Here is a 15,265-nt window from a genome sequence, read left to right as displayed (position 1 = left end):
AGCTCTTTCAATTATCCCAGTAAAGGCATTTAGCTTTTCCTGTAAACTGCCACCTTGTTGAGTTTTTAAAAGCATGTTATGGAGAAACCAAACATGCTTGAAGACTTCCCTACCTTGAAGAATATTTGGCACATATCACATTGTCTTGTTGGTTTTCTTGGGGTAAATCTTTCAGCCCATAGCAACAAAGTGCCACATTAATTCAGAAAACACACATCGTAGAAAAATACGGTAAGTACAAAACATGAATATCAGATCCATGGGAAGTTATTTGTGGTTTTTGAAGTATCTTCTCCAGCCTCAAAATGTTGGGAAGTGTTTGATAAGGCCAGTCCTCTCGCAAGGTGTCCAGCTGCTGATTTCTGGAGACCGCATGCAGGATCTTCCTGCTCTTTGTCTGTACTGTGTGGAAGTAGGAACTTGAACAATGTGTGTGCTACCTCATCTTATTTTATTTTATTAAATGTTGCATTTTTGAATGCTGGTTGTGTAGGGAAATGCAGTTTTGGCTTGGGGTATGTATGTGTGGTGTGGGTTGGTTTCTTTTTTTCCATGTATTCCCTCATGTATCAGACATAACGGCAGCCTCACATCAAGCTATTTATAGCCATGGCATAAAAGATAGAGGGAACTGCAATGTCTCTGAGGCCTGCTTTGTGCTGGAGGAATTGGCTGTGATTAACATTGGTCCTCTTAGCTGAGCTGGGCCACATTCCTCCCCTAACCACAGCTCCCTCTGTGCTCTTTGGCACGTCTGTCTGTGCATCTCCTTTCCCTCCCCTCTCCATGATCCATTTCTGGACCGATCCTGGTCACCTTGGCTATGGTAGGGTGCTCATGACGAGGGGCATTGGTGTGACCATGCACCACGGCAGTGATGGTGGCAGGGTGCAAAACAGTGCCAGTGTGTGGCAGGCGGTGGCGGCTATGGGAACGAAGCTGGCCCACCATTAAAACCCAGCGCTGCGTGCTTGGCTCTTATCAGGGAGGTTTCTTCCAGCCTTTTGCTCAAGCTTTCCTTTGAAACATCCTCCCCAACCACAAATCAGTAGGCAGCGCATTTCTGTGGGATGCAGACGTGCAAGCAGAGATGTCTGCTCAGGCTCTGCTGCCTGGAATGGGACACTGCTGCAAGGGCTTGCAGGGTACCTCAGGAAGAGCTTTTCTGAATTAACCCAGCCTCCTTCTAACTGCTCTGGGAACTGCAGGGTTGCTATCTGGGAGATGTCAAAGCTGAATGGAATGGTAATGAAAAGTTAAAAATGGGAATTAATAATGCGTAGTAATGGGATAGATCTGCAGTTCTGCTATCTGCAAGTCAACATAGCTTGTGAAGTGTGTGCCCAGTCTGGACTCTGCTGGGGAGGATGCAGAGAAGTGAGGTTATGTGGGTATAAGTGAAGCAGTAGAGGGACTGCCTCTGAAAGGCATACAGAAAGCTGGAATTGTTTTTGCAACTTGCTGATGGATCCAGTGACAGACAAACAATTGCACATGTGATAGTCTGCTGCTCCACCAGGTCGGTGGGTTTGGTTTTCCATCTGTGAGATGAGAAAGAAAAGTACTGAGAGCAGGGCAGGTGAGTGTGGGTCAGAATTTAGTGGGTCACTTGAATGGCTATATGGTGTCAAATAAGATACTCTAAATGTTTTGTGTTGTATTGAGCACAAGCTGGAGTTTACTGTTCTGAATCCTTAAGCTTGTTCCCGTTGCCATCATCTCTTAACATTTGTGGTTTTATGGTTCCCCCTTCCAGAAGATGATGGCACCTTTATGGTCTTTCCATTTGTCCTTAAGCCATCTGTGAGCTGCCTGGACCTAACCAGCTCACGGCTTTGTAAGTAGCAACAATAATAACAGCAGCAATAATCCACTTTCTCTGTTGCTATCTAAAGTGCTTCTACAGTAATACAGATCAAAGACATTGAGACAGACAACTTGTCCCCAGCTTTGTTGTATTTTAGATCCACATTATGGCAAACTAATGGGCTTAGTCACCTGCTTGATGGACATCTCTTTCTTTTCAAAGGACGGATCTGCTCTTAAGTAAAACTGTGCAAAAACTGGGAAGTGCTGCATCGGAGCTTTTGAATTTGGACCACTTCCAGGCCTGACATCTAGAAACTCATCCCTATGGCCAGTAAAGACAAAGAGGTAAGCTTTCTCAAGCGTCCTGGAAGAAGAGAGCATCATAGAATGCATCATAGCTGAGTACTTGAGGCTGCTGCTGAACATGCCAGATTTGTCAAGCCCCAGGGTGCAGGGCTGGCTTGGCTGACACCAGATGCCGTGTACAGTCCCCTGGTTTACTAGAACTGTTTCCTTATATGAAATATGCTGCCTTGCCCGGGTCGTGAGTGAGGAGAAAAACAGAATGCCCTGTGTCAAGAGCACTTATTTTGAAAAGCTCTTGAACTTGCAGTAAATCAGAAGCTCTGGGAAAACTTATCCAGCCTTTTAATTAGTGGGACACTAGCTTTTTAGGGTATATTGCTTTGAATTCAAGCACTGTTGTGACTTGCATTAGGGAGGTAGTAACTTGTTTGAACGTTGGGGGTTTTTTGGGGCTTTTTTTGGAGGGGAGAAGAGGGAAAGCAAATTGTGGTGTGGCAAATTAGAAGCAGAACTAAATATGCATGTGTGTTTCATTATACCCCACACCCCTGGGTTGGCTTATTCCTAGTCCTGAGTCTGCACATCCTCCTTGATGTGGGAGGCCATGTACATGTAGGACTTGTTGACCCATTAAAACTGAACATTAGAGGTAGTATCAGGAAGCACTTCTAGAGCTAATATTAGTATAAGTAATGCTGCGCTGCAGGCCAGGCAGTTCTCTCTTGGAAATGGGTCACTGAAGCTAAACAAATTCCCTCCATCTGAGGCTCTGACCCATATGTAGATTTCAAACCGAGTGAACAAATTGTCAAGGTGCTATTTTTGCATTTACTTTGAATTCGAAATGATGACACAGCCTCAGTTCTTAGTCAGTGAGATTTCTAGTAGCAGTGGATTTTTCTTAAAGGACTTGGGTGAATGACTCAAGGTTGAAAACTGAGACAAAGCAGTTTGTTTTGTTTTTGTTTTTTTTCCCTGTCAAATAGCATCTGCAGCCTTAAACAAATGATATATTTAAATGTTGCATTTAAAACTAGCCTGGAAATGAAAGACAGCTGCCTGCTTCTGTTTACTTGCTTGAATTAATTGTTCATCCTTGACCCATGAAAGTGACAAAATTTCTGTTTGGACCCAAGAGAAGTTGCTGTTTAGGAAGTCTCCTTTCTCAGTCCTCTCGAGGCTATATCTGCAGCCCTGGAGGCATCTGGCAGATGACCTTCTTTTTCTATAGGAGCTATTGTCAGTGAGCCCTATAGCTTCAGCGCCCAGCAGAGGAGAAGGAAAGGGACAGAGATAATGCAACTTCTTGTGGCGCCTGCTGTGCTGAGTTTTCAGTGGTGATAGATGGCCCTAGTTGCTGCACGTGGTGACTGTGTTTACTTGCATTCTGCTCACTAAATCACTTTCCCCTAAGATTTATTCTGACCTGCTGAACGGCTCGAGCAGCTTTTAACTGCTGCCTTTTTTTTTTAATGGAAAAATAAAAAACCCAAGTTGATTAACTCCTTCCTACCCCTCCCACCTTTCTCTAAGTGTGGAATTTCCCTCCTGCTGTGACATGTAGCTAAAGGGCAGGATCAACAGCATTCAGAGCAGTACCAGGAACATTAGCAGCTTGAGGACTGCAAATCACAGGGCTGGAAACTGGAGAAACTTCCCAGGCTGTTCTTGGAAAGGATGTTTATTGCTCTTATGTATGGAGTGCCATGTGCCTGACTGCTAAATTATTGGTATTACTGTTAAGTATTGAGACAGATGTTAATCGAGAAAAGGTGACTGTAGGCAAGGCATTGGCAGGCACATGCCTCCTTTCCAAAACTACTGTGCCCGTGTGAAGGACAGATGTTTGGCCCTGCTGCTCTGTGTCCTCTCCCCAGGGGCAGAGTGGGCTCTGCATGGCCATCCAGTTGGCTCGAGCACCAAACAGAACGGGAGGCTTTTGAATAGCTGGCAAAGTGTGTGAGACAGCGGAATCTTGCAAGGAGCTAAGCTCAACACAAAGCTCTCCCTCCAGAGCAAGCTCTCCACAAGTCCCTGCACATTCCCTGGGGGCTGCCTGCCTGCTGTGAGCCCCAGTGCTCCTGCAAGTCTGCCGTGCGGAGGGACTGCTGGAGATGAAGTGTGTCTCTCCCAGCGCTGTAGGCTGTGTGTCAGCAGTCTGTCCTGCTCCAAGCATGGCTATGCTGTGAGCGAGTATGACTGGGTTAATGGAGTATGTCAAGGGACCGAGGGCAGGATTTGGTGGCGAGCCACTGACTTGTCAGGCCTGGGGAAGTGGTATGTTACAGCTCAGCTTCTTGCATAGAACGAGCCTCTGGCTTAGGGCTGTGGTTTTTATGTTTGTGAGCACACACACATTCAGAATATGTACTTTTTTAATATATAATTGAAGTGACTTGGATGGCTGATGGCAACACTGAGTTCAGAAATTTGCATTTCTGAAAACAGACAGCCTGGTGATAACACAAGGTGCAGGAGATGAACGGGGTCGTGACAGTTCATGAGCAGAGGACGGTGACTGGGAGTGGGCAGCATTGTCTGCGGGCAGGGAGAGATGTCCTTCTGGAAGAAAGAGAAGTTAAGGAGCTGGAAGGGCATCAGTAGCGTCTGGTACCAGTGTTAAGTGGCCTCATTTGTGGCAGTCCCGGCCCTGAAGTTGATGTTGTAACATTTCTTGAAAGGGTCTTGATCTGAGACCTTTTGGTTTCTCCTAACATAGTGAAACAGGCATGTCATGGGATGAGAGAGTAGTTCATGGGGTTTGGTAGGAAAGACTTATTCCCATTTTCTGTTTCTTCTAAATCCTTTTACTGGAGAAAGCGTCAGAGAGGTGCAAAGAAACCTTTCTACCTTTCATTGAATGACAAAGTAAATTATACTTTACTGCTTTGTGAATTTTTTTCCTTCTGATTTGGGGTGTCATTTCCCTTTTCCTGTCTCAAGGCCACTTTGAAAAACCCCAAAGCATCCTACAGGGGAAATCCTGAAATTACAAGATCATCTAGGTTCAAACAAGCCTTCTGAGGCTGTAAATCACAGAAACCAATGAATGCAGAGCTCTGCAAGGTGCCACCTTTTGCTGGTGGAGACCCAGCTGGACCCTTCCTGCACATATATCCTTGGTGCTGCTAGGGATTGGTGACATACAGTAGTTCCTTGGTACCCTGTTTGGTACTCTTGCTGGTCTTTCTCCCTTGTGAAGGGTCTTCACTTGCCCAGGTAGAAGAAGATATTGGGTTTGCCTCACTCTCCTTCTGTCCCACAGGCTGGATGCAAAGGAGGAAGAATGGTAAAGGCAGCATCTTTCCAGGATCCATGGGCTCTATGAGAGATGATCAGAGGGAGGCCAGATGATCTGCACAACACGCACACCACTGTTTCTCGTCTGCAAAGGCAGCATCGGAGCGTTCTCCCCAGCCCCGCGCCACCCGGCTTGCCCGATCGTTTCCGGATGTTTCGCAGCTGCGAGTGGGAGGTCCTGGAGCGATCCCTTAATATCCTCCAGGCCAGTGACTTCTACTGGGGCCCTTTGTCCGTGGGGGAGGCCCATGCCAAGCTCCAGCGGGAGCCTGTAGGCACCTACTTGGTGCGGGACAGCTCGCAGGGGAACTGCTTGTTCAGCCTGAGTGTGCGGATGCCAACGGGGCCCGTCAGCCTCCGAATCTCTTTCCAGGAGGGCTATTTCCGCCTGAAGAACTGGTTTTCAGACTGTGTGGTCCAGCTGCTGGAGCTGGTGGTGGCAGGGACCCGGAACAACCCCTTACACTTTGATGAGATGGGGGGAACCCCCCTGGTCTTCTCTGAGCCCCTGTGCCGGAGCCGCCGGACAGTGCCCACCCTGCGAGAACTGTGCTACCGAAACCTCCCCGCTGGTGCCGTGACGGGGGACAGAGCACAGCTGGGGGCCTCCTTGGGGATGTGTCTGAGGGATGAGGTGGTTTCACCCCTGGATGGAAGGGGAGGGTCAGAGGGGAGCATTGTCCCCAGCCCTTCTCTGTCCTGGGCTGGGAGATGATGCTGTAAATGTGGGAGACGAAGGGAGATGCTTGTTATGTGGCTGTGCTGGTGGGATGTGTGCCACGCCGATGGCGCTGGACTGGCTGCTGGCAGAGGAAAGGTGAGGGCAGGGGGAAGCAGGGCTTGAACCTACTGGCTGTGACTGATGTGTTCTCATAAGTGCACAGTGTGTGACTTTTTCCAGAGATGCCTGGGGTAAAGCCAAACCTGGAGATTTCCACCACCACTAAGTCCTGCTCTTGGCTCCATTTATAACTTCAAAGCTTCAGAAGAAGATGACTTGCCTGTCCTACCAGGTCAGCCCCGTGTTTTCTTCTACCCCAAAGTGCTTGAGCTCATTTCTGCTTCAGACCTACCCTTGTGAAGTGGTGCAGCTGAGTCCAGTCCCACAGCAGTGCAGCTTGGACATCAGTGGGCAGGACCCCTGGGCTGACTGGATCCCCACGAAGCTGGGGCGGAGCGAGAGCACGTTTCACTACTTGCAGCTCAAATGGGATGCCAGCTACTTCAGAGGCCAGCGTTTGCACCAGGGTGAAACCACTGCAGCCATGTACGATACAGGCAGCTTCACTGGCTTTTGCGTTTGCTTTATTTAATCGGATTTTTGTGAGTACAGATGGGTTATGCTGTTCTAAGGGCATGGCATTCCTGCAGAGGTAACCCTCATCTGGAGAGTTGTGTCTACTCTGGGAGGGTGTGAGGAGATGGGATCCAGTGCCCTTTCTTATGCTCATGTGATAGTGAGCTGCTGCCATCTATCGAGCATCAGAAGATGTTTTGGTTTTGCCTCCAAAAAGGCAAAGATTTTTTTATATAAAACTTCTAAAATTTTAATAAACATGTTTTTATATTGATTTTTAAAAGTCAGTGAATGCACGGAGATATCTTCTTTCCCTTGCAGTGCTGAAAACCCAGTTAGTTTAGTGCCAAGGCATGGCAGTCAGGCTGAAACTGAACAACTGAATTTCTTATAAAGACCAAAAGCAGCGCATAAATGAGTGGTCATAGCTGGGAACATTAAACTTAATTAATCTTATAGTGTAATTAATTGAAGAACTTTCTAAACAGAGAATACTTCTGAAAATCTCACCCCTGCGTTTTTAGAAAATATTGTTAGTACCTTAAAATTTGCACTGAGTGTTCGAAAGACTGTGAGTAATTCAAGATCCTAGAACAAGGCACAGCATCAGTGAACTGGAGCTGGCAAGGATGCATACAAATGAGAGGAACAGAGTTGGCTTGAATAACGTCATGGTTCATTTCGGGGATACGGGCAGGTATGTCTTCTAAGTAAGTGACTGAAAACAGCTACATGAAAGGAGAAATTCAGATGCTGTAAAAGTTGAGCCAAACTGTTTTGCATGTTGCCAAGCATCTGTAGCTGGGCAGGCAGCCTGCTGAGCTCATGCTGACTTTCCCCCTCAGACCTGTATGGGAGAAAAAAGCTGAACATGGGGAGAGATTACACTGAATTTGCTCTTTTGTCTTCAGGTATCTTATCTGAGGAACTAAAGCGTGTGGTCAGCACAGAGAGAGAGATACAGGCTGTGATTCATCACAGCAGCCTAACTTAGACACTCTGAATTATTCTCTGGAGGGCTCTGTCTCTCCACTGGTGGCAAGATGCCTGGCCTCCTGTCTCGGGGCATAGGTTTATGAACCAAGGTAGTTAAATAAGTGCTAGGGAAGTGGCAATCTTCTCCATGCTGCCTGCTCCTCAGCCTCAGGGAGGCCAGGGGCAACGCGGTGGCCCTGCAGCTGCTGTGTCTCTCAGCCCAGTGCAGAAGCGCTGGCTGGTATCGTTCACTACTGAAGGGTTTGCGTGCCCTGTGGCGGCTGGCACGCGGGCATACTGTTGCTTGCTGTCAGCATCTTGGGTGGCTCTGGGCACCTTTGGGACAGTTCCCTGGCTCTTGGTTGAAGCCCCTGCCTCGGCAGGGTCAGCCACAGAGCTGCCCTTCCTCTCTGCTTGCCGTGGAGGAGTGGGATTGGATCTGCTGCCCCAGGCATCATGCCCATCCCCTCCAACCTTTTCTTTCTTGGGGGTGTCTTTGCTGAGGTGCCTTGGCTGCTTTCCTGCCTTCCATTTGGAAAGCTGGGAGGGGGGAAGGAGCAGGCTAATTTCTTCCATGTTTAGAACCGAGCACAGGAATGCTGCTGTTTTCTGGCCATGGTTATACCTCACTGAGGGAAGAGCCTTCTAACTGGATTGCTCTGACCTGGCTGTGAACTGTTCTCATTTGGCCGCAAATGAGCATCTTGGGTAGTATGGCTGGGGGCTGCAGAAGAGCCCTATTTGCTGCCTGGATTGCACTTTAGGAAAATCGCACCACGGGAGAAGGAAATAGTTTGGATTTGAATAAAGTCTACTTTATTTTGTGCCTTTTTTTTTTTTTTTTTTTTTTAATTGCACAGCAAGCGCTTGTCTCAGTCTTACAAGTAAGTCAATTGCATGCAGGGCTGCAGCGAATTGATTTGAGATCTGTGGATGAAAAGCAGTGAATTACTGCCAAGCATTGTTATATTGTGGAAGTTTAAGGCACATTATGTGTGAGTATCCTCATTATTCCCAAGGAGAGGTCACTTTGCAGATCAGGATTGGTGCAAGAAAGGAAATCAGTTTGGGAGGAACAGAAAAGTGAAAAGTGCATTGGCTGAGGTAAACGTTAAGAGTCCTTCATTTTCTGCTTGGATGTTGGAAGAGAAACCTTTTTCTTTCAGCTCTTGAGAAAAAAGGATGTGCAAAGCAAAACTGTAAGAATTTACTTCCACAGGGTGACTGCAAACACTAGCCTGCTGCTTTCATTAATGAGTGGGTGATGATCAGTTTAATCAGCCTGCCTCTGAACTGGTCCCCCTGTCACGTAGGAGCATCTCCTGGTGGTCTGTGTCCAAATGTTTCTTTTGGTGGCTCCTAAAGAGACTTATAAAGAAATTGCAAACTTCCTCACAACCTCTTGAGCACCATTCGGGGAATAGAAGAAAATTGTTTGCATTTTTATAAGTTATGTTATACATTTCTCCAGCTGACTCATTTCACTTTGCTGAGGAAACTTACACAGCCTCACAGATGGTTTTTTTCAATCATTCTTAACAGCAGAAGTTGAAAAGTTTAGTCCTTGTGAGAGGGGCTTCCTCTATCGTGCTGCAAAGGGCCTGGATTTCAGTCCCAACATGCCACAGGCATCCAGCAGGAAACTGCTCTTCGTCTGGTCCCAACTAGCTGTCTGTTAGCTGTGCTCTGGAGCCCCAGGGGTTAATTTCCCAAAATCCTTCACTAAAACTTGCTAATAACTTCCATATGTACCCATGTGTGTGCTCAAGAGGGGCCCCACAGCCAGCAGCTCTTGTAATAATACTTGATTACCTCTGACATAAGGGTCTGTATGTTGTTAGGAATTCAGGATTCACCAAAAAACACAAATTTGTGCAAAAGCACTTAAAAAAATGTATTAGCGTTTGGATATCCTCAGTGTTTGGAAATGAGATTTCTTAGGTAGTCAAGCTTCAAAGTAAAGCCTGTGTACACACAGCTGGGTCTCAGTTTTGACCCCTACCCTGATGTCCCTCCGAAAATGTGTGTTTGTATCATTAAAATGTGCCAAACCCCTTAATTTACAACATACCTTGGCTAGGCAAATGTGTTGTCTTCTCTGACTGAGGTCATTTTGCAACGATTCTCTAGATGTTTGGCATCTGTACAGTTATACCAGCTGCATGCACTGGAGCTTTCTGCTTGTCTTGCGCCAGTCCCTGGTGCAAAGGCTGCGTTACTGAGGGCAGGCTTCAGAGAGAAAGCAGGTGTCAAGGGAGAGGGAGATGTGGCAGAGCTGCTCTGCAACTCCCGATGCCTCCCTGCAGAGCTGCCTAGGTCTCAGCATGCTCCTGCTGCCTTCTGATCTCAGCTGGGGCTGGCAGAGCTGGGGTTTTGATTCAGGCAAAGCGGAGTACTTCCAAACGCTTCCCGTGCAAGGGCTGGCTCTATAGACTAGGACTCTTCATCCAGAAAAGAGATGGCTGAGGTCTGTGACAGAGATCTGTGAAGCCTAAATGCCATGGATTAGGTGACCACGTGTGTGTGTTTTCCTAAAAACCCAAGGAGGCATTTGATGAAATACTCAAGTGCAAGATCCAAAAGGAGACATTTCTTCACGTGAAGTGCAGCTTAAGCTGTGGAAGCCCCTGCTACAGGACACAGGCTAACCTCTCCGTGGGTACAAAAAGGGATTAAATGGGAATTGAGGCAGCACCTCTGGGGGAAGAAGAACTGAGTTGGGAAATAGGGGAGAGGTGGGATCCAGGTGCAGCTTTGAGTTCTGTGCCTTGTTGGGCAGACCTGAGCTATGGCAGGAGTGTGGGAACAAGCCCTCCTAAGCTCAGCCTGAGGCTCAGCAGCACAGGATGCTGCCCAGGCCAGCTGAGCCAGCGGCTTGGCAAGGGACAAACTGTGCTGAGCTCTGGTTGCATGTGGGACTCCTAGAACCTGCGCTGGAGCCCCTTGAGAGAGAGGGGGTCTGCACCTGGCAGACCTGTACCACCCACCCATGCAGTGTGCAGTTGCGTGCCCTGGCGGTTTGATGGCAGCCCCAAAGGGAGCAGCCCTCGGGCGCTTCTTCCCAGCTTTCACGAGCAGAAAAATTGGGACACCCATCTGATGCCTGGAGGCAAGCATCAACACAGGCTGAGGATAAAAACGTTGCCATCATCCAGAGCGAGTGAAAGAGCCTGACTTGTCAGCTGAGGACATTGGGGGAGGCCAGCATCAGCCCGAGGTGTCGGCTGGTTGGGGCAAAGCTGGGGGTTTTAACCTGACTAACCGCATGTCAGAAAGGAGCTGCAGAGCTTTGAAAAGCATAGCACTGGCAGCCTCCGAGATCTGTATTTGATTCATCCGACCCAGAGCAAATTACAGGCATACACTTTAAAAGATTTTTGGCTCCTGGACTACCTGCTTTCCCAAGACACCACCCTTGCCATCAGAGCTCTTGACCTTTGAGCTGGTCCCAATGGCACTGAAATCAATGACCAGATTATTGTTCCCCTCTGAAGATTTTGGATTAGACCTCCCCATTTTGTCAGGCTGATGTGAGCAAATGTGGGTTTTCCACACTAAACGTAATCAAAACAAACCCTGCTCCCACTGGCTTGTGCAGCAAATCATGCTGGGGGAATTGCTGGCATTCGGCATGATTAGCCCAAGCGCAGATGCCTTCCAGCTTGTAAACAATAGCCTAAAGGATTGGAGAGGATCACAAACAAAGCACTTACAGACAAGACAGCATTTTCAAAAGGGACTTGAAAGCTTATGTCCATTGGGGGTTTGTCTTTTAAAAATAAACCAGAAGTAAACAAATTGACAGAAGCGGCTCTGAAGAACCTAAGAGAATGAAAGTGAGGAGACTGGATATAATACTCCAAAAATTAAGTTGGGGAAAACTTAAGACGTGGCTAATGGGTCCGTTTAAACTCCTCAACAAAATGTCTCCAGCCTTAGGGATGGGCAGACACTGGAAACTCCACCTGTCCCCGTGGATGAGGCTAGGTGGGATGAGTAAGGGATGCAGGAGAAAACTCTGCTCCAATTCACAGGGAAAAGAAAAATCCCTTAAAAACGTGTGAGAGGAACAAAAGAATCAGGCAACTTGTGCTTGTTTTATGGTGATTCAGTCTGAAAGGAACAATCCCTGCCTGCACGGCAAGCTAGTGACAAATTGCTGTGAATTTTTAAGTGAAAACTGTTCGAGTCATGTAAACCAGAGTTTTTGCATTGTGTTTTTACTAATTTAAAAAAAAAAAGTCTCATTTTTTATATAATATTTTATAAGCACGGGCTGAATTTTTTTTCAGTGACGTCTCATTTCTCCTGGCCCTGGCAGAGTGAAGTAGCAAGTGCCCAGCTTTGCACTCGAGCTCCTGCAAGGGGACAACAAAGTTCTTGACGTTGATGGAGCTGGTTGCTCATTTAGACGCCACAGTGAATGGGAGCTGCGGCGAGAGCTTGCCAGCGTCACTGTAACTGAGATGGTGTTGCAAGGAATGCCAAGTCTGGAAAGATGTGAGCATCCGTCACGCTTTCCCTGGTTCTGTGCGTGCTGGGAGCACATTCCTGCCGCAGATCCCTTTGGTTAAAAGCTTCGAGTAGCAGCTATTCTAACCACAGAGCATGTACATTAGCACCAGGTATGTGCCAGGTCCTTGCCTCTAGACTTTCAAGTGCATCTAGAGTTGTTTTGGGATACGTGGAATCTCAAGCCTAAATTAACACAGGTGCAAATCCAAATGTTCTAGGGAGTATCCAATCTCCATGTCGTAAGTACTTCAGTACTGCTGTTGTACACTCTGCATTACTGAGTTGGGAGGGACTGAAGGTTCTGTTTGTCCTTGGACTTCTGTGAAGAGCTCTCTCAGGCATCACGATGGCAGGAGGGGGTAGTGGAGAGCAGGAGCTGAAGATGCTTTCCTGCTCTTACAGAGTGTGCAGGGAATCAGCCAGATACGAAGGCAACTCTAATGTACATGCTGAAATACCTAAAATAAGCCATGCAAACAAATCAGTCGTATGTTATCCAGATGGGACTGTTCAAATCCAATAATAGCAGTAAAGTGCTCCTGAACTCTGCGGAGAGAGAGATTATAGAAGGATCAGGTATAATTATAGTGCCTTATTATTACCATTCTCATCATTCTTTCTAACAAAGCTTTTCAATAGGATGAAAAAACTTATTGCAGAAGAACGTAATGTGTTTGCTGGCATTTTTTCATTCTTCCCTCCAAGGCTATTGAAGTCAGTCCCTGTAAATGGTATTAATAAATATCGTAATGATCTTGGGCTATTATCTCTCAGACAAAACCTTCTTTAGCATCTCTTTATGGCCTTGACTACAGCAAGACATTCTCCTGAAACACCTCACTATTGCTACCACTAGTGAGAGCACCAGCAAAAATATCCCACTGTTGCTCTGATCCTTGCCTTAATACAAGCTCTTCCAAGTAGGGTTAAGCTGCAAGTGGCTTGTCTATATACGGCTCCATGTATTCCACCTGGAATATAGGTGGAATCATTCAGCAAATATTCTTTACTTTGGAGAAAGTCATAGAGCTGGAGGTACATCTCTGCAAGCAGTTCTCCTCTACCCAATTCCCGTCTCCTCTGAACACCGTCAGTGCTTGTGAGAAAAGCCCAGGGTTATCGGAATCAGACTGCAGGCAAAATGGGTGTGGAAAACACACATCTTTGTCTGCAGGCTGGTCTTGTGGGCTGGCACCACTCAGAGAAGGAAGAAGGCGTCCTGGTATTTTTTCAGCAGTATACCTATCCAAGACCTGGAAGTATTGCCATTCAGGGAGCCTGTCAGTGCAAGGGACCCATGCTCCCCATGGAGCACAGTCCCACAGCAGCTCTGAAATCCAGTGGGGACTTCCCAGTGAGGGGATTTCTCACAGGAGGGAAGTCCCCGGCAGCACTTCCACTTTGCATCTCCCTCAGCCTAGGAGCAACTTAGCATGGGGAAAAGCTGTCAGTGAGCGCGCAGATGGTTAAACACGCTACTGACGCATCTTGTTCTTAATCTGCAGCACGCCCTTCATTGCCGGCCTCGTGGCCCTGATTCGGCAAATTCCTCACACGTCTCTCAGCTTGGGGAGATCCCTGTGCCTGTATCAAGTGTTGCAGTGCAGGAGAACCTTCACGTCTTCATCCTGCTCACCTGCAAGTCCAGGGCAAACCAGGAGGAGAGGCAATGCATTTTGAACAGACGCAGCAGCCTTTGGAGGGGGACGGGTTAGGTTTGTTTCTTAGGCTGTAAGGAAGGGGCAGTTTGCTGAAACAGGTCTTTCTCTTCTCCTCTCCCCTGAGCAAGCACCTTGGCAGAGCCTTGCTCTCAGCTCAATGAAAGTAGGGCAGACTAACCACATTTCAAGCTGTCTGCGTTTTTGGATTCTGGGTAACTGTGATCTGTATCTGTTCCTAGAAAAGATTTAAAGAACTTATAAACCACAGCTGGGCAGAGATAATGAAGGATGGTGGGGTGGGGAAGGATCTCCCCAGACTGGGGAGAGTGGTCTGCAGAAGCCATGGGCCCAGCTATGATAAAGGGTCTCAGCGTGGCGTCTTGGGCTGTAGGGGGACATAGAGGGGCTGCCTTAGGGAAACCTCAGCAATATTAGTAGCTAGGTATAAAATGTGAGTACATGTATATACATGTGTATGTATATCTTTCTAAAGAGCAAGTGGAGATATAGTTAGCCACAGAAGAAGGGGTCTAGACCCCGCTATGGTATCCATCTAGTCTCCCCTCCATGCACTTGTTCCTGCTGAGGTTATGTCTCCCTGCAGACAGGATATGCTTCCTCTTGCACTTGAGGGTTTTTTGCATTTCTCATCCTTGTTGGACCCACATCTATCATCCAGTGGTTTTCCAGGCAGAAGAGACCCTTTTCACGGGAGGGGCTGGAGTGGGTTCAGGCTCAGTGCCTAACCTCCAGGCCTGTAGAGAGGTTCGCAAAACCTCTCCCAGTTCTCCCCATAGCCTATGGCAGCTTTGGCTGCTCCCGGTGTCCTTAGTGGTGCTCTGTAAGGGTTTGAAAAACAGAACCCAGTGGTCATCCTGTTGTATTAGGCCAAAACTACAGATCCTTGTCCTGTAGTTCTGTCAGCAAGAACTGTAGACGGCAGGTGGGAAATTGAGGGGTGGCGAGGGAAGACAGAATGAAACACATTTCTGTATTGGCAAAAATCCTAGCGGAGGTGCGGTTCTTCCAGCAAATGCTTTTGCCAGGATTCTTTATTTAGTTTGCGTAGCCAGAATAGGGCCTGGTGACAAAAAGATGTTTTTCCACCCTAGGAGGTTGTGCTGTAGCAGCTGTATCAACCTGCATATTCTCCACAGTCTACAATAAAAGCAAAGGAAAGTTGAGGAATTAATAGAAAGAAAAAACCAACACATTAATTTGCCAGCGAGGTACTTAGCTACTTAATACCTTCCCAACTTTCCTCTCAGGAGCTGGCAGAGGCCTGGTCTGCATGAGGAAAGCTGTGCCAATCTGAAGTGGGGTGTGACTGCATGAATGTGTCTGCTGCAGGGGTCCGTGCTGGTTCCCAGGATCACTGTAGCTGTGCTGCAGGTTCTGCTTC

General features: G+C 47.5%; 1 protein-coding gene across 2 annotated transcripts in view; it reads left to right on the top strand.

Moving 5' to 3' along the window:
* NFAM1 (NFAT activating protein with ITAM motif 1) overlaps nt 1-15,265 on the top strand; it is a 54,406-nt gene that overhangs the window by 18,227 nt on the left and 20,914 nt on the right. Inside the window, exons 2-3 of one of the 2 annotated variants that reach the window (XM_027885057.1) lie at nt 2,030-2,154; nt 5,381-5,987. In XM_027885057.1, the coding sequence (XP_027740858.1) occupies nt 5,447-5,987 (541 nt within the window). In that variant the 5' untranslated portion in view covers nt 2,030-2,154; nt 5,381-5,446. Of the gene's footprint in view, nt 1-2,029; nt 2,155-5,380; nt 5,988-13,113; nt 13,123-15,265 lie in introns of those variants that run through there. The other variant, XM_027885059.1, reaches the window with a different exon arrangement.

The sequence above is a fragment of the Empidonax traillii genome, unplaced genomic scaffold (assembly GCF_003031625.1).
Source record: "Empidonax traillii isolate 1590-97213 ecotype Southwest subspecies unplaced genomic scaffold, ASM303162v1 scaffold159:size1039807, whole genome shotgun sequence".
Lineage (NCBI taxonomy): Eukaryota > Metazoa > Chordata > Aves > Passeriformes > Tyrannidae > Empidonax > Empidonax traillii.
The sequence above is the reverse complement of the archived record's forward strand: the minus strand, read 5'-3'. Positions and strand labels throughout refer to the sequence as shown.